Raw genomic sequence first — 16,940 nt, 5'->3', positions numbered from 1 at the left:
CGCTGGCTCAAAGAGAAGGTCCTCGGGGAGTGAGAAACAGAGGGTCCCAGGCCAAGCTTCTGAACGCCACTGGGATGGAGGGGCGGGCCTGGAGTCACAATACGTTCCCTGTCGCGCTCGCCGGATCGCAGAGGCTTCTGGCTGCGCAGTACTCTGCATTACAAATCCAGAACATAGAAAAGGGGAGCAGCCCCTAAAGCCATCGCTAGGAACCTGCCTTGCAAGCAGGTGGTCATGAGTTCGATCCCCGGTACCGATAAAAAATGAAAAAGACAAAAAAAAAAAAAAAAAAAGCCATCGCTAGGAGCCTTCTCTTTAGAAACCCGCTAGTCACGAGTCTGTTTCGGGCACACGGGCACGCCGAACCCGTAGGAGGCAGAGCACAATAGGACGGGCCGCGGGCATCGCGCGGGAACCTAGGGTCAAAAACAGGCAAAGGCTGCGTCTTTGGTCCCAAGATTTCTTAACAGAAATGGTTTAGTTCTTGGAATTACATAAAATGACTTTTCTCCGTACACTGACAACTTCTTCTTCTTCTTTTTTTTTTTTCTTTCTCTTTTTTGCACTGAGGATTCGACCTTTTTAAACTTTTCAGACGAGTTCTTACACATTTGCCCGTACTGGCCTTGGCAGTCCTCTTTCACAACCTCTCGAGTAGCTGAGATTACAAATGAACACCGCCGCGCCGGCTTCTGAAAAGTTTTTAGCCTGAATGAAAACAAGACAAAGTCAAAACTGCGAGGTAATTCAGTTTGTCACACACGAAGAGAAAAACCAAATGTTTCCCAACAATAGCAGGATGCCTCCTAGTGGCCATCGTGAAGATATTTATTGACTCACTGCAAACCACAACTTGCACAGCACCCAGGAGGATGGATAAAAACCCCGGGCCCCTGTCCACACACAACTCATTTGCCAAACTGTTTTTTATAAAGCTCTGCACTTTAAGAGTTTCACTCCAGGCTGGGGATTTAGCTCAGTGTCTTCCCAGCAAGTGTGAGATTGTGAGTTTGATCCCTGGTACCATCTCCCAAAGAAGTTTTACTTAAGTTGCCTTAATTTGAAGAAAAAAAACAAAAAAAACCCCTGCTGATTGCAATTTTAAGATTTTGGTAATTGCTTTAAAAATAAATTGAAAAATAGAATAGAAGCATAGCCCCTCCCTCTGAGCCGGGAGCTACACACACTCTGATGGAACATAAGGGATTTCTTGTCCACTCACATTTGATCCTTCAAATCTTTGACCATTTTGAGGACAGACATACCCCTCCTCAAGACAATGAGGTAGGAGAAAACTACAACAGACTTTTTTGCCCAGGGTACATTCATCAAATGGACAGATATGTATGAAGCTCTCTGCTCTTGAGGCTCCCTTCTAACCCTCCAAACACATACTAGGGATCTTCCAGCATTGAAAACCTGCAAGAAAGACTGCAGAAATTACAGGTGACCTGGGCCCAGACAGCTGGGTGGGCCTTTCTTTTTCTTACTTTTCCTCGTCTGCAGGCTGCCTCCATGCCTGCTAGTAGGTGCCATCTCCTGTGGGTCTCAAGGTTGTGTCCTTGGGCTGTTAGTCTTCACTATGTGTACCAAAGAGGGATCCCAGCTCTTGTAAGGCTCCTGAGACCTGCAGCATGTGCCAGTTCTCCCAAAAGGTGGTAGTTCAGGGGAGACATGATGCCTGCTGGGCTCAGGACTGTAGTGATCTAGGTCAGAACCCAAAGCTTGTACCTATGACTGAGTAGCTCATCTGCTAACCCAAAGTCATAGCCACCTGGTGTGCCAGCCCACCAGAATCCTCTGCTGATCCCCCCTATCATCCCCAGCATGCCCTCATGGTGGTGTGGCTGGCCTTGGAGTGGACAAGGTAGTGGCCAGGGGCCAATAGCTCAGGCAATAGAGTAGCCCTGGATCTTGCCCTTCCCTAGGAAATCCTGTGTCCCCCACACCTGCAGCACCAGAGCTGTGGCCTCTGAGTCATCGCTGCTGTAGGCTTTGGTAGGGGTTCCACCACTTGTTGCTCTCCTGTGCCTGTCCCCAAACCCCACCCTGATGACATCAGGGATCCCTCTTCTTCAACAGCTTCAGACTGGTATGGAGGGCTCACCAGTGACTCATTAACATTTCTGACATTCGAACTGTTAGTATTGGGGGCAACAGTCCCCCTGCTCATGGGACCTGAGCCCCCCTCACCTTAGGGCCTCTTGTCCAGGATGGGACCCCTGGATCAGGGTCCCCCAGGCATTCCCACCTCACCATACTCACCTCCAGGACGGATCACATTCTTGTCTTAAAAGATGCAGAAAATACTTTTTCACAAAGCTTTTGCACTTCCAATTTGCTCATGTCAAGAGTTTCCATTGTACCACACTGACTTCTCTCCCTGGCTCTGGACTGGGGACCTGACCACTGTCACAGTGGAAAAAGCTCTATTCCTGAGTGGTGATGGGCCAGGCTTAGTGTCCCTGGCTGCACAGCCCAAACCTAGACACCCTATTTCCCAGAGGTCACATGGTCATCTCATAAACACCTTTGTCCTGAGAGCTTCAAGGACTGGACACCTGATGTGGCCATGGAGTTCAACAGCCCTTCTGCTACCCAGGATCTGCTGGGCCGGTCTGACTGCAGTCTTGATGACATCCCTGCCACTGTGTTCTACAAGCCCGGGTCTCAGAGTAGAAACAACCACAGAAGCTGGCTGCTGGCCCCTGTGACAGCTGTCCTTGTGGTCTCCTCACTGGGCCAAGATCCTCCCAGCCCTCCCCCTGGCCACATGGGGGCACAGCCTTGTCACTTTTCTGGTCTCAGTCACAGCAACCATATCCAAACCTTTCTCCTATCCAGGTACACACTGGAAAGCTCACGGTGATCTCAGGAAGTAGCCTCAGGCATCAGGCTCTCATAGAACTGTGGAGCCACAGCACAATGCCCTGTCACATCATCGTCACACATACATCACGAATGCAAAACACTTAGCTTGTGGCAGTGCCACCTTGGATACAGGGCCTGCCAGGCAATGCTCATCAGGGTCTCTGAAAACAGTGGCAGGCAGGCTCTCAGGAAAGCTCCCTCAGTGCACATGCAGACGTACACACACACACACACACACACACACACACACACACACACACACACAGAGTACTGGCACACACCCTGCACAGAGAAACAGACAGCTCCTTTTAACCCTGCCAAAGTAGCCACAGTGAAAGGCAAGGCTTTGCCAGCAGTGGTAGCCACTGATTTGCCATGGAGCTGAGGGTGCCAAGTGGGGACCAACGGAACAAGAATGGTTATGGTGATGGCCCTGGAATGCCAGCTGGCTGTCCTCCAAGGGCCAGCCCCTGCCCCAATCCAGAGAGTGAGTCACGGGCCCCAGAAACAGGGCCGTTCCTGAAGAGAAAGCCAGGCACTGTGCATGCAGCCTGCTGCCTCTTCCACACGCACAGGTTCATCTGAACCTTCGCACCACCTGTCCTCAGCTGCAAGGTCGCAATGAGGAGTAAAGCATTCCATGAGACCACGGGCTGGGTTTACATCTGATTTACTGTGTTTTGGAGTCTCGTTCATTAGTGGGGAGAGGCAAGCTGGGCTCCGGCAGCAGCAGGTGATCCTGGAGGCACAGGCCCTGTCCCAGATGACAGGAGGTGACAAATGAATGTAACCCCTTGGGGTCGGACAAGTCGAGGTGGCTGCAGTGGTCCCCATCCCCCAATTTGTCTGTGACCCTGTGAGTGCTGGCCTTAGAGCCTGGCGATAGCAGGAGCGGGAGGCTCTTGTCCCCAAGGTCCTGAATGCCAGACTCCAGTCCTAACCCTCTGCACCTAGAGGCTGCGAGTGAGGCCGGGCCAGGTCGCGCAGGTCCTCCAGGCAGCCAGGAGCCTGGCAAAGCCCCCTGCCCTCCTTTCCTTCAGGAAGCTTTCTGGGCCCCGACCGGTGCCAGCTTCTCCTCCACCTCCGGTCCATTTTCTCTCCACACGGGACTCTGGTGGCCCCTGCCTCTCGCGGGCCCGCTTTCCACTGCGGGGGCGGCTGCAACCTCCTCTCCGGGCGGGGGCGACCAGGCCTGTGGTTCTCAGCCCGCTCTCAGCGCCCTGTCCGTGTCTCCCTGGCGGCGGCCAGGAGGCCCACGCGTGCCCGTGGCTCCGGAGGTCCCGTCGGGCTCAGGGCTGGGGGTGCGGGCCCCGGGGGGCGTGGAGCACGGCTGCGCTCGCCAGAGGGCGTGCAGGCCTTGGCAGACAGCGCCCTCTCGCGGCCGGAGCGGAAGACGGCGGTAACGGTCACCAGGTAGGCGGTGCCGGGCGCCAGGCCCTGTAGCGTGGTGCTGTTCTGGCCGGCCGGCACCTCCAAACGCTGCGCCGCGCCGCCCCGCAGCGGCCCGAACTGCACGGTGTAGCCCAGCACGGTGGCCGGGCCGAGCGCTGGGGCCCAGCTCACACGGAGGCTGCGCGGCCGGACGTGCGAGATGACCAGGCGCTCGGGCCCGGCCTCGCCTGTGGGAAGAGGGTGGTCAGCCGGAGCTCGGGGACCCGCGCCCACCCGGCCTGTGCCCCGCGCCTCACCCGGCGCCTCACCTGGCAACGTGCGCACCCGCACGTGCTGCGGCCGCAGCAGGCGCACGTTGGACTCAGGCAGCAGCGACATCTCGTAGTCCATGTCTGGCTTGAGCCCTGCCCAGGTCCAGCCCGTGGCATCGCCGGGCAGCTGCTGACGACGGGCGGCCCCCAAGCCGTCGCTGGGTGCCAGTTCCAGCACGTAGTAGCCTGAGTCCGCGGTCAGCAGCGCTGGCCAGGCCAGGCGGACACTACTGGGGGTGACCTCGGAGGCATGGAACTGCTGCGGCTGCAATGCATCTGCGGAGGATGTGGGAGTCAGGGGACCAAAATCGCCTCCTCCCAGCTAGGGGGTGGCCCTGGCTGACCTAGGGAAGACAGTGAGATTGGAGGTACGCCAGGAGATCAGGTGGGGTCATTGGCCAAGGATAAGGAAGAGCAATGCCATGATGGACACGCTGTGAGTTGCAGCCCCAACCCAGACCCCATTAGGATCTTCCGTGCCTCTCAGCCCAGAACCCAGACTGGTGGGGAAGATGGTAGTGGCCACTTCGCACCCAGACCAGCAGCCTGGATGAAGGTGCCTCAAAGGTAGCAGAATCCATGGTGGTGTCTGGTCAACGGCCAAGGTCTGGAATCCTCCAAGCTCTAGACAGTCAGGCAAAGGGGGCCCAGAGGTGCAATCAAGAGATGAAAGAGACCCTGGGGTGAGTGACAATCCCTGAAGTAGCAGGGGTTTGGGTGCTACCTGGCCAGGTTGCCAGGTGGTAGTGTAGGCAGACGAAAGTGGGCCCCTGAACCTGTGATGACAGACGTCACATGGCTACTTCAGGCTGGCCAGTTTCTGGGCCGAGTCCCACCTATCCAGGTCACAAACAGGTCCTCTTTGCTAATGCTGGGCACCAGGGGTGCTTATCCCCCCATTCAGACTCTGCCTGGGCCTAGGAGCCTCACCCACTGACTACCTCCTTCTCAAGGAGGTAGTAGATAGTAGGCTCAGCTGTGCCTGGTAGTGTCACTGGGGTCAGATGTCCCCCAGACTGATTTGTGGGAGGGCCCTCCATCCCTTTCCAGTCCACAAACCAACCCTTTGCAGCTCAGGGTGGATGATTAACCCACCAGCTGCCAGCCCTTTTGTCTCCAGCCTTGCCCCCTGGAGGCATGACTGGGGGCAGGCCTCAGGGAAAAGCCAGTGGGTGGTGCCCAGCCCTGTAGCAGTATAAGGGGCCTCACCACCCCAAGGCCTGAGCCCTGGGAGGGGCAGTCCTTGACCTCTCTGGCTGTTCCCTTCCCAGGTGTGAGGTGACAGAGGCAGGGTCTCAACCAGGGCATCTCCTTCCCTATCCTCACCGCTCTATAGTTTTGACCCACATCTGATATTGGGGTTGGCCCAGTGCCTCTATCTGGAAGTGGCCACTCAGGCCTGGCCCTGTCTCTGCACAGCCCAGGTGGCATCCAGCTGAGGGCATTTGTGGCCAACACATGGACACTGTGACCCACTGTACCCTTGGGCACAGGTACATGAGCCCCCCTGAAGTGTCAATCCAGGCTGGTCCTGCATCCCCCACCTACCGAGGATGGAGCTTCGAAGCTGCTGGGCAATGATGTGCAGGTCATCCACATCCACAAAGTGCAAGTGCTTCTCTGCAGGGGCCGAGGCAGCAGCTGACAGCTCCAGCAGGTTGCCCCTGCCAGTGCTGACGATGAAGACCGTGACACCCAGGTCCTTGAGCTCTTGCATGGGGGGCCCCACAGGGTCACTGGAGCCCCCATCTGTCACCCACACCAGTACCTTGGGCACTCCTGGCCGGGCACCAGCAGCCTCAGCAAACAGCTGGTCTTTAGCAAATGCCAGTGCCAGGCCAGTGTTGGTGTCACCCATTCGCTGGGCCGAGGCACGAATGGCATCCTGCACAGCCTGTCCCGAGTTGTGCTGGTTGAAGGGGAACTCAGAGTGTGGCAGGCTGCCTACGTGCACCAGGCTGGTCCGCAGGGCCCCTGGGCCCACAGGCAGAGGAGCCACCAGCTGTCCCACAAACTCTCGGACCCTGGAGAACTCGTAGTGTGACACGCTGGCTGAGCTGTCCAGCAGGAACAACAGATCCCCTTGAGGGGCTGATGCTGGGGGGCCTGGGGAAAAGACAAGTTTTAGTCCCAGGTTGGGGTCCCAGATATACCCATACCTAGGGCAGAATCCTCAGGGCCTGGGCTTTCCTGAAGCAGCACTTGCCCTCCCCAGGATCATGGGGTGGTACCCCAGGGGACAAGGGTTCTGAGCCAAAAACCAGACCCACATTCTCCCTGCTCTAGCTGTGCACATAGTTTGTGTGATGAAGGCACCCAGGCTGACTCTGTCCCATTTGTGGAAGGGGCACTAGCCCTCTAAATACTGAGCAGATGTGCAAGCAGCAAGGCCTTCGTGGGTAGCCCGTCTGGGCCCTGTTCCCTCAGGCTGCACTTTAGAGATGCCTTCAAGCTAGGTTTTACTCTCTCAGCTCAGGGAGGGTGCTAGTAGGGGTGCAAGAATGGGGGAGGCGGAGCACTGAGTACAGCTCCCCCAGCCCAGATGGCTGGCTGGAATCCTGACCCCACTTATGGATGATGTCACCCTACTCTGGACCTCAGAAGCACAATGCACCACCCCCAGCAGCCTAGAGCCCCCTTTCCTTCCCGAAGCCTTTGCTACCGAGCCAGCGCCACCTGGCCTTGGGAATTCCCCCATTCGGTAGGCCAATTTCGGTCCTTCCACCACCGCTCTTCTAAGGACCCTTCCAAAGGCAGGGAAACTGAGGCAGGGCAGCCTCCTTGACAGACACCGCCGTCTAGGCATCCAGGCCCGCTCAGCTGTGCACCTGAGTGCACCCACCCGGATCCCGCGGCCTGCGCACCCATCCACCCAGCGGTCCCCAGGACAGTGGCCGTCTCCCGTGGGCAGTGGGACCGGGAGCCACGAGGCACTCACCGCGCTCCGCACCGCTACGCGCCAGAGTCAACCATAGCCCAAGGGCCAGGGTTAGCGCAGTCCAGGGCAGCATCGCGACGTGGGACCAGGCGCCTGGCCGCAGCTCTTCGCCTGCTTGCTCCTGGGCGGCGGGCTGCAGGCGGCAGCTGGGCCCGCCCCCGAGAACCCACGCCCATCCCACAGCCACGCCCACTTCCGAGCCACGCCCACTCGGGCCCGCCCGGGCGCGCGCACGCCTAGTACTCGAAGACGCCCACCTGCCCGGATTCCGCAGAGGCGCGCCCACTAACTGGCCCGCGTGTGTGATGGCGCATACGCCTGGGCGCCCACGCGCAGCATCTGTGTTTCCTTCCCTGGTTGTGAGGCCCTGGTGTCTCCCAGCCCTCTTAATCCCAGCCCGTTAGATCTGCCCACTTCAGAATCTCTGAAGCCGCGGCTGAGCGCCAGAGGATAAAGCGGTGGCGACGCCAGGAACACACCCCCCAGGGAAGCCCAGGTCCAGGCCACACAGTGGCCACAGGGCCAAAAAGGCAGGCTTAGGTGTTTCCAAGACCTGAGCGAAAGGGAATGGGAAAGCCCCTGGGTGGAGCTTAGGACACAGTACCCTGGGCTCCGCTTCGTAGACAATTTGGGAAGACTTAGCAAGGCACCTGGAGCTCCTGGAGGAAAACCCTCAGGAACAGAAGGGGAGGTCCTGGCCCTGTCCTCTCTGATCCTGATGGACTGGCCTGTTGCTGGCCTCTTCCACTATCCATCGAGGGGCTCAGGGCCAGGCCCATCAGGTCTCAGGGGCCCCGGGGGGACCACTGGTCAGCTGGAGCTGGGTCCTTTGACCTTGGTTAGGTCCAGACCAGAGCGGACTGGCTGCAAAGACACAGCCCTCGCGTTTCCTGGGCAGGAGCCCCATCCCCTGCCCTGCTAGAGCCCTTGGGGATGGGGGTAACCTTGGAGTTGGGGGAGAGGGGGCACATGCAGGATATCCCCTCCCTTCCCACCCTCTGCAGGAGGATGCTCAGTGGGGAGGACGGATGAGACTCAATGGTTTTCCTTCCTCCCTTTCTGGAAGGTGAGACACCATGGGGCCTTGAGAACGGCTGGAGTCTGCTTTGCCTAAAAAAGGAAGCAGCGTGGTGAAGCCTGAGAAGCTGCCGGCAGGAACAAGCGAGAACTGTGTCCCTTGCCGGGAATCTTGGCAGTGGATGCTGGCTGGACTCCACCGGACCCGGGCCTTAGCAGAAGAGGAGCCGCTTGGAGCTTCTGACTGACCCCTGGTGGGGGAGCCATGGGCCTGGCCCGGAGTCGGGTGCACCACCAGGGCTTTCCTCTGGCCCCCACCCTCCAGCAGAGTCAAGCTGCCAAGGAGCTAGGTACTATGCACCAAGGCCCTGGATGGGGTGGCGGCTCCGGGCTAGTGGAGGCACGCCCAGGTAGACAGGTTCCCTCCCTATCCCTGGCTGGAGAGCTGGGTCATGCTGACCCATCCCCTGGGGAAGCCACACTCACAGCACTTGGGCTCACAGTCACCTCGGTCAGCCCTGCTGCACTGACGGGGAAATTTCCCTGCCTTCTGGAAAAAGTGAGCGGGTCTTTCTGGCTGGGACTCAGGTGCTCAAGAAGCAACCACCCTCCTCCTTGCCGCCTAAACATCAAAGGAAGAAGGCACGGGAGGCCCAGCCTGCACCAAGCCTGGGACGAAATCCAGCTTTCCTTGCTGCTCGGCTTCGTGGGAGACCCACTCAGTCACCAGTTCAAGTCTTGTTCCTGTGTCCCACACTACCTGCCTCCCGTGCTGGCCCCAGACACAGGAGAAATTCGTACAAGTGAGAGGCCCAGGAGAGTGAGGGTCAGCAGGGTCATGGCCAGACCCAGGACTCAGCTTTCAGCTCGCACTGGGGAGGCATAGAAAGAGCTGTTGAAACCCCATTTCTGAAGGAAAATAGCAGCAGGGAGAGGCTCAGAGACTTGGACACAGGCAGGGACAGGTCAGGGCACACTCAGCAGCCTCCCCCAGGTAAAGCCTGTGCCTGGTCTTGGTGCCCAGCAGACTGAAGATGGAAAATGCAGCCCTGGAGGCTGCAGCCACCCTACCCAGCTTTGGCCCAGTCCCAAGAGTCCCTGTGCCTCCCAGCAGGCAGGTGGGAGGGTTTCCTGAGCCAGAGTCAAGGCTCTGGTAGGCGCCACCCCGCCCCCACGGAGGTCCTCGGGAATGCTCCCTCCCCCACTCAGCCCCAGCTTCTGGAGAAGAAGGGCCTTTTGTCCCCAGCTCACTGTAGTCATGTTTGACCCCATGGAAAAGGGCAGCTCCTGGGGCCTCTGACCCCAGTGGAGGGCAGAACAGTGTGGGCCTTGACCCTCGGCCTTTGGCTGCTGTTTGTCATGCTGTGTCCCACACACAACCCACTCATGTACTCAGACATGGAAGCAGCTGCTGGACAGGAGAGACCTGGCCAGGGGTATGTGGTAAGCACAGGCCCTGTGATACCACCCCAGTACTCTGGACTGGGGAGAGGGGGCCAGGGACGGGAGGGGACACCAAGTGCAGCTGGGCCCAGCAACCACTTCCTGTTGCCTCCCTCCATTCCCCTAGGCTTGACTCTCCACTCTCGGTGTCAAGGCCTTGCCAGACAGGGCCCAAGGACTGTCCTGGAGACCTGGCTCACCTCCAGGAACCTGAGCTGACTCCAGTCCAGTTCCTCTGCAGCTGGGGTGGCAGGATGAGTAGCCCAACTAGGGCCACCACATCCATGCATCACACTGGTCTCTGCACTGGGGACTCAAGGCACACACAGGCAGAGCCAAGCACAGTGTTGCAGAGAGGCGTGGCTGCTTTCCCTATGCAGGTGGGGGCCTGTGAGGCCTAGGGCAGCAGGGACTTCAGGGCAGGAGAAAGGACAGGGCTGGCTGTAGGGCTTCAAGTGCAGGGCAGGAGTGGGATTCTGAGGGAGGAAACAAGGGCAGAGGTGCCTTACACCCCCAACCCTGGGCTTTGAGGGAGATGCGTAGGTAAACAGCCACAAAGCCAGGCATGTTAGCATATGCCTGCAATCCCAGTATTAAGGCAGGAGGATCCCAAATCTGAGCACAGCTTGATCAGTTAGGGACTTCTTGAGCCCCCATATCAAAATAAGAATTACAAAGAGGCTGGGATTATAGCTCAGTGGGAAGGCTCTGGATTCAATCCCCAGTACTGAGGGGGGAAAAAAAAAGTCATCAGAGATAGGACAGGGGCTCGGAGTTTGAGAGGTAAGACACAGAAACTGCCTAGCAATGGTGTGTCTTCCTGAGGGGGCCCTGCCTCTCTCCAGAAAGGGTCCAGGCAGGCTCAGGCAGGTGCCCTGGGCAGGCCCTAACACCCAGAGGCCTGCTGGGAAGGTCACAGTGGAGAAGACAGCCCTGTGTCAACACCAGGAGGAGGAGACCAACCAGGGGCAGGGACTGGGCTCTCAGGGCCAGCCCTAGCCCATCCCCTGGTTCGGCCCTGCCCACACCCCTGCCTGGCCTCCAGCCTAGCTAGGGCAGGGCCTGATGAGTGCTCACACTTGGGGCCGCAGGGACAGTGTGGAAAGCAGGTCCCTTTCCTTCAGCTATTGGCTGTGCAGGGTACACCTGCGCGAACTTTGTTAACAAACACACAGTCTTAGGCAAGATGGGGACCTCACCATGCTAAGTCTCTTTACTTGTAGAGGACAACAACCCTGCCCAGGGGAGGCTGGGAAGAAGCTGACTAGACCGCCACACACACCCAGCTTCTCCTCACCCAGGCTCAGCCACCAGGGAAGCACTGTGTTCTCAGCCTCTTCCTCAGTGGGGCCTCAGAATTCTGAGGAGCTGACGGTGGGCCAGTACAGGGTGGCAGCTCATAGCCTGGGAAAAGGGAGGCCACCTTAGCCCTTTGGGCTGAGAAGGGCTCCTGGGGAGGCAGTCATCAGGCTGCCTGGACCTGGCCCTCAAGGTCATGAAGGCAGAATACAGAGCTCAAGTTGGGTACAAGTTGGGGAGTGAGACTTGTGGAACCCAGGTGGGGTCCTGTTCAGGTGGGGGAAGGAGAGTGGTGAACATCAGCAACTACTTCAGGTTTGGGGGGTCTTGGGGCTTGGAGGGCTGGATCCCTGCCTTCATGACCGTCATCCCCTCCTATCTTTTCCCAGCTGCCCAGATGACCACCTAAGGCCCTGGAGAGGCCACTTTTGGGAAGTGCCTGGGTCCTCCTGTCCCCCAGGCCCACGTCTTGTGTTTGGGGCACTGGTGGACCAGCTGCAGCCTGCAGCACACAGCTGACCCAAATTTGCTCCCCAGGACAAAACTCAGACATCAGGCCCTCTGTGGGGCCTGTAGGGCTCCTCTTTTTGTCTACTTCTGGGGGCTCAAACCCAGGGCCTCTGCTTCAGTGTGCTCTGCCATGAGTCTATAGCTGTAACCCCACAGTGGTCCTGACATAGAAAACAATGTAGGACCTCCAAGTATGATAGAAGGGAACTATTATAGCCTGCTAGATGTCTGATACATGGAGTCTGAGTTTCCCAAAATCAAAGAATGAGTCTAAGGAACATCAGAGGTAAGGATTAGGAAATATTTACTGAGAGGGAGGGAGAGCATCGGAGAGGCAGGAGGGGCCCCAAGTGGGTCTGCAAGGAGCCCACTTCTCAGGGGAAGTTTAATACAGCACAACCACATGGGTACAACGTGGGTTATAGCTGTGACCAACCAATAAGATTACATGTGTAGCTGCTTAGGTAATAGTGATCCAATGGGGAAGCAAGTCATGTAGCAAGTCCCCATGGAAAGAACAAGGAACTCTTCAGGAAGGGATGAGTCCAAGGGTCTTGGTCACCCACCTATGTCTATCTAGGCTTCATTAGACCAGCAGTTACCATTTATCTCAAGGCCTGGCCTCCAACAGATGTGCCTCCAGCATGGTTTTAATAAGTGTTCATCCTTTCCCTAACTCTCTTGAGGACCCAGCTCTTGCTGACTGCCTGTAATATTTCTAATGAACTTAGAAGTTTAATCCTTGGGGTTTTTTAAATTTTTGAGACAGGCTTTTGCTGTGTAGGCCAGGCAAGGCTGGAACTTGCCATACAGCCCAGGTGCCTTTAAAGGATCACCCTGCCTCAGCCTGTTAAGTATGGTTATGATCCAGGCTTGTGCTGCCACACAAGACTCTTACAATGGTCCACTGAAAGCAGGTCTGCACACTGGGGTGAGGAAGGTAATCCCACTTGTCTCTATTAGAGGTCCCCAGGGCCAGCTGGAGGCTGTCTGGGGCCCTAACAGACCTAGCAAGCTGGGAAACCCCTTTCTCAAACCAGCCACCTCAGGCAGCCAGCTGCCAGGGCAGAACTCAAGGTTCAGCTTGCAGCCTGGAGCTCCCACTCACCTCCCCACCCCCACCAAACCCAGCTGTTGTTTTGACAACCATGGGGCCAGGCAGACTCGGCCAAGGGCTTCCCAGGGGAGCCCTCATCCTGAACTCCTGGTTGCAGCCAGAGCCTGTCCAGCCTGTGGCAGGAAGGGAAGGAAGGTGGCCAGGGCCCAAGGGAAGCCCTCCTAGGTGGCTTGGCGACTGGCTGGCTCCGTCTGCTCAGGAAAAGCATCAAAGCTGGACACAGATGAAGGTTGGAAAACCCCCAGACACCCACTGGACCTCACCCAGCTACACACTGGTCTCTGCTTGAGGCCACAGAACGTGCGTGACCTTGGTCACAGGCAGAACCCCGACCCTGCAAGTCACAGGCTGAGCCCTGCTGGCAACATGCTGTGTGGTGTCATTTAAAAGGCCTTTTAGCCACAGCTAGGTTCTTCTGGGTGAATTACACTAATCACACATTTTGAACACACGCTGGGCTTATATGAAAGTAAATATCTCAAAGCCCTCCTGTTACATTAAACACTACAAGAAATGAACTCTAGACGTGGTGGCACATGCCTGTAACCCCAACTACTTGGGAGACTGAAGTAGGATGATCACAAGTTTGATGCCAGCTAACACAGATGAGGCCTTAGAATTCCTGCCCCACCATCCCAAAATAATTGCCAACCTTCAAAGAAACACTGCACTATTTCACCCTACATAGTGTGTTTAAGGCCAGCCTGAACTACATAGCAAGATCCAATCTCAAAAAAAAAACAACAAACAAAAAAATCAGAGTTGGTATCCAAAAAGTGAGCATGCACAGAGATCATCAGAATCTATCAGCTCAGGTCCATGGATTTAGCTCAGTGGCACAGCATTTGTCTGGCAAACACAAGCTCCTGAGTTCAATTCCTGGTATTCCCCCCCCCCCCATTTATCCAATAAATCTGAAAAAGGACCAAACATAATTTTTAGATATAATAGAAAATTTAAATGGCAGATTAGATATAAGGAACAAATTCTAGTAAACTGGGAGAAGACCTGAAGGAATTGCCTAGAATGCTGCCCAGAAACAGAACACACACAAAAGACTAATTTGACAAGGGAAAAAAGAGGAAACAGTTGGTGCTGGGGATTTAGCTCAGCGGCATAAGCGCCTGCCTTGCAAGCAGGCAGTGGTGAGTTCGATCCCCCGTACCGATAAAAAGGAAAAAGACAAAAAAAAAAAAGAGGAAACAGTGAAAGAATGTAAAGTGAATGGGAGGCAAAACTGAAGAGACCGACTGAGAACTGGGAATGCTTCATAACTGCTGGAAGACATGAATCGGCAGAAACAGAAAATACAATCATGTATACCACACAGGATCATCAAGAACATGCCCAAGGTGGGAACAGTGGCTCACACTCTGAAGATGGGGAGGGCACCAAAGATCAAGGCCAGTCTGGGGAATTTCGCAAGATCTTGACTCAAAAGAAAGAAGATCTGGGAGCTGGAAGTGATGGTGCTGGCCTGTAACACCAGCACTCTGGAAGGCTGAGGCAGGAAGCCTGACTGCAAATCTGAACCCACCCTGGGCAATTTAGAGACTTATGAGACCCCCCAAAAAACCAAACCAAAATAAAGTAGGAAAGTAGCCCACCTGCCTACTCATCTGAGGTCCTAAGCTCAATTCTAGTAACGGGGAAAAACATATCCACACCTAGAAACATGCTAGTTAAACTGTAAACTGCCAAAGACAAAGAGAGATCTTAAAATTACTCAGAAAAATAGACTAAGCTCTTACTTCAGCTCGCAGGCATTGGGAGCCCTGCCACAGTGAGTCCTGATTCGGGCTGGGGCTGGCCGCGGCCCTGGACAGGCCCTGAAACCATGGTGGCCTTTGGTGACCCAATGCGTCCCAAGCAGGGACCCGGAGAGCGAGGCGGGAGGGCCGATCCAGGTCACAGGAGTCCGGTGCCACCTGGTGGTCACCCGGGTACTGCACGTTTGCAGCCTCCAGGCCAACACCGCCCCGCTTCCGACCTAGGACCACTTTGTGGAGATCACACAGGGGAACTCGGGGTCCTCCCGGGCGTCACACACAGGCGCAGAGGTGCTCTTCACTGTTGGAGTGGAGTTCGGGGGTCCGTGCGGAGGGCAACAGCAGTGGGCGGAGGCGCCGCATCAGGTGGGCGCGGGCGGCCGAGGCGACCACGAGCAGCGGTGGCAGTAAGAGGAAGCCGAACACGATGAGCGCCGCGGAACCGCGGTCCGAGAGGAGCGCGCGGCAATGGGGGCCGGGAGCCGGGTGGACCTGCGGGCGGGAGGGCGGTCAGGGGGGCGGGGACATATGGGCGATGGGCGGAGTCGAGAGAAAAAGAGGTGGGGCAGGAGGAGGGATGGGCGGGCCCCTAGCAGCCCAGTAGGATGTGGGCGCGGAGCACTAGACCAGGGCAGTTGGAGGACTGGAGAGGGAAGGAGGCGTATCCGTGCGGGAAGTGAGCGGGAGAGAGGACGGGGGGGGGGGGGGCGGGCAAGAGCGGAGATGGGCGGGGCATGGCGATGGACCTGAACGTGACCAATGCGATGCGAGGGTAGGGCCTAAAGCCAGGCACGCAGGACGCAGGATGGGGAGGGGTGGCGCGGGGCCTTGGTGAAGAGTGGAGCAAGGGGCGGGGCAGGAGGGAAGGAACCGCGGTATGGACCCGGTTGATACGCAGAGCGCAGGCTCCGGGGTTGGCCCGCGTGGGGCCGGGCCATGCAAAGAATGGTGGATATTAGGCAGAGATGGAAAAAGGAGCCTGTGGAGGCCCCCTAAGATGATCAAAGAATCATTTTCACTTCCTCCTATCCCCATTTTCCTACTATTTTTTTTTTTTCATTTTCCTACTATTTGCCCTCCATTCTGTGGTTGTTCCTCGTCTTGGCACTCACCTTGAGCCCCTGACCTGCTGTAAGCAGCCAGCGCCACCTTGTCCCCATACTGCCCCATGCTTCGTAGAGGGCAGGCAGGATCCATCCATGGGCACCTTCCCTGTCCCTGACCATGCTAAAACCCACTGCACAGCTAGGGAAGCCAGCAGGAGCAGAAAGGCTCTGGGAAGGCTGTGTGTGTTGTAAAGACTCCTGCAATTTGGCAATAACTTTGCCTCCTCCTGGCACTCCTCCCCTCTCCTCCCCATCCTGCTGTCCAGCCCTGGTGGCCCCTGGTACAGGGATGGGAGGCCTGGGGAGGGGAGGGGAGGGCGCTGTCCTGTGGGTAACACACAAAAGCCTTTCTTTGGTCTCAGCTAGGGGGTTGTGCAGGAGAAGAGGGTGTTCCAGGGGAGGGGCACGTGTGTCTCGGCACAAGGAGGCAGTGCTGGAAGGGGGCAGATCTTTTCCATCCTAGGGCTCTGAACCTCTTCAGGACCCCCACACCCCAGGGACCCCGCCCCTGGAGGCCTGAGCTCACCCTTGAGTGACACAAGAATCCCAAGTAGACCACAGCTGCTGCAGGCAGCAACACCAGCAGGAAGACTGTCCCGGGCAGCACCAAGTGAAGCAGGAGCCAGGCCACAGCCTGGCCTAACAGCAGCAGGGTCCGGAGGCTTCTGGTAGCCAGGCCTGGCAGCTGTATGTAGGTCTTGGCCGAGGTCCGGTGATCAGCAGGCCTTCGGGGCAGCATGGGTGCTGTATCTGAGGTGCCCCAGCCCTCATCTTCTGTCTCCCTTTCCTGATCACTCATGCTGTCCTGGCAGGGGTCTGTAGGCTCACAGTGGCAGTCAGGTGACAGGACCAGCACCCCTCTTTCCGTCTCATTAGAGACGCTTTAATCCATCCCAGGTTTGACACCCATCCAAATCCCAGAAGAAGACAGCAAATGCTGGCCCAAGTACATTCAGCCTTGATGGTCAATCTCCAGGGCCACACTCTGCCTCAGCCTTCCCTCTGCTAGGCTGAGCCACTGTCTGCCGGGTGACTGCTGAAGCTCCTGTGTGCTCTAGTTAGGCCTTGCACAGATGTGTCCTGGCCTGGCTAGACACTGGGCCCTCCTCCGTCCCTGCCCAGCCCTCTCCCCTTTCATTTCCTGCACAATGACTTCATTTCATAGAT

The 16,940-nt window shown here is 57.1% G+C and overlaps 2 protein-coding genes across 4 annotated transcripts; both read right to left on the bottom strand.

Annotated features, from left to right (window-relative positions):
- Positions 1-3,525: 3,525 nt before the first annotated feature.
- Positions 3,526-11,893, bottom strand: Vwa1 (von Willebrand factor A domain containing 1). 2 transcript variants are annotated; one of them, XM_003461547.5, is made up of 4 exons: positions 7,513-9,664; positions 6,123-6,680; positions 4,572-4,850; positions 3,526-4,490 (listed from the first exon to the last, which is right to left on the bottom strand). In XM_003461547.5, the coding sequence occupies exons 1-4, from the start codon at positions 7,583-7,585 to the stop codon at positions 4,084-4,086; spliced, it is 1,317 nt and encodes a 438-aa protein (XP_003461595.1). In that variant the 5' UTR covers positions 7,586-9,664; the 3' UTR covers positions 3,526-4,083. The 2 variants fall into 2 exon arrangements, with proteins under 2 accessions (XP_003461595.1, XP_023421064.1); XM_023565296.2 differs by lacking the exons at positions 3,526-4,490; positions 4,572-4,850 and having other exon boundaries at positions 6,164-6,284; positions 7,509-11,893.
- Positions 11,894-12,068: 175 nt separating this feature from the next.
- On the bottom strand, positions 12,069-16,838 carry Tmem88b (transmembrane protein 88B). Of its 2 annotated transcripts, none has more exons than XM_063235273.1 (2): positions 16,300-16,838; positions 12,069-15,159 (listed from the first exon to the last, which is right to left on the bottom strand). In XM_063235273.1, exons 1-2 carry the CDS (start codon positions 16,570-16,572, stop codon positions 14,941-14,943), a joined length of 492 nt encoding a protein of 163 aa, XP_063091343.1. In that variant the 5' UTR covers positions 16,573-16,838; the 3' UTR covers positions 12,069-14,940. The 2 variants fall into 2 exon arrangements, with proteins under 2 accessions (XP_063091343.1, XP_063091344.1); XM_063235274.1 differs by lacking the exon at positions 16,300-16,838 and adding an exon at positions 15,780-16,048.
- Between the last annotated feature and the right edge of the window lie 102 nt (positions 16,839-16,940).

Source organism: Cavia porcellus, unplaced genomic scaffold, assembly GCF_034190915.1.
Source record: "Cavia porcellus strain 051 isolate PalLab524CR breed Dunkin Hartley unplaced genomic scaffold, mCavPor4.1 scaffold_25, whole genome shotgun sequence".
Lineage (NCBI taxonomy): Eukaryota > Metazoa > Chordata > Mammalia > Rodentia > Caviidae > Cavia > Cavia porcellus.
Note: the sequence above shows the minus strand (reverse complement) of the source record. Positions and strands in the feature narration are given on the sequence as shown.

Coding starts and splice junctions, on each gene's coding strand:
- Vwa1 (XM_003461547.5), bottom strand. CDS start 7,585: ATGCTGCCCTGGACTGCGCTAACCCTGGCCCTTGGGCTATGGTTGACT. Junction 6,681..7,512: donor GCGTAGCGGTGCGGAGCGCG/GTGAGTGCCTCG, acceptor TCTTTTCCCCAG/GCCCCCCAGCATCAGCCCCT. Junction 4,491..4,571: donor GCGGGTGCGCACGTTGCCAG/GTGAGGCGCCGG, acceptor CTCTTCCCACAG/GCGAGGCCGGGCCCGAGCGC.
- Tmem88b (XM_063235273.1), bottom strand. CDS start 16,572: ATGAGTGATCAGGAAAGGGAGACAGAAGATGAGGGCTGGGGCACCTCA. Junction 15,160..16,299: donor GATTCTTGTGTCACTCAAGG/GTGAGCTCAGGC, acceptor TCCCGCCCGCAG/GTCCACCCGGCTCCCGGCCC.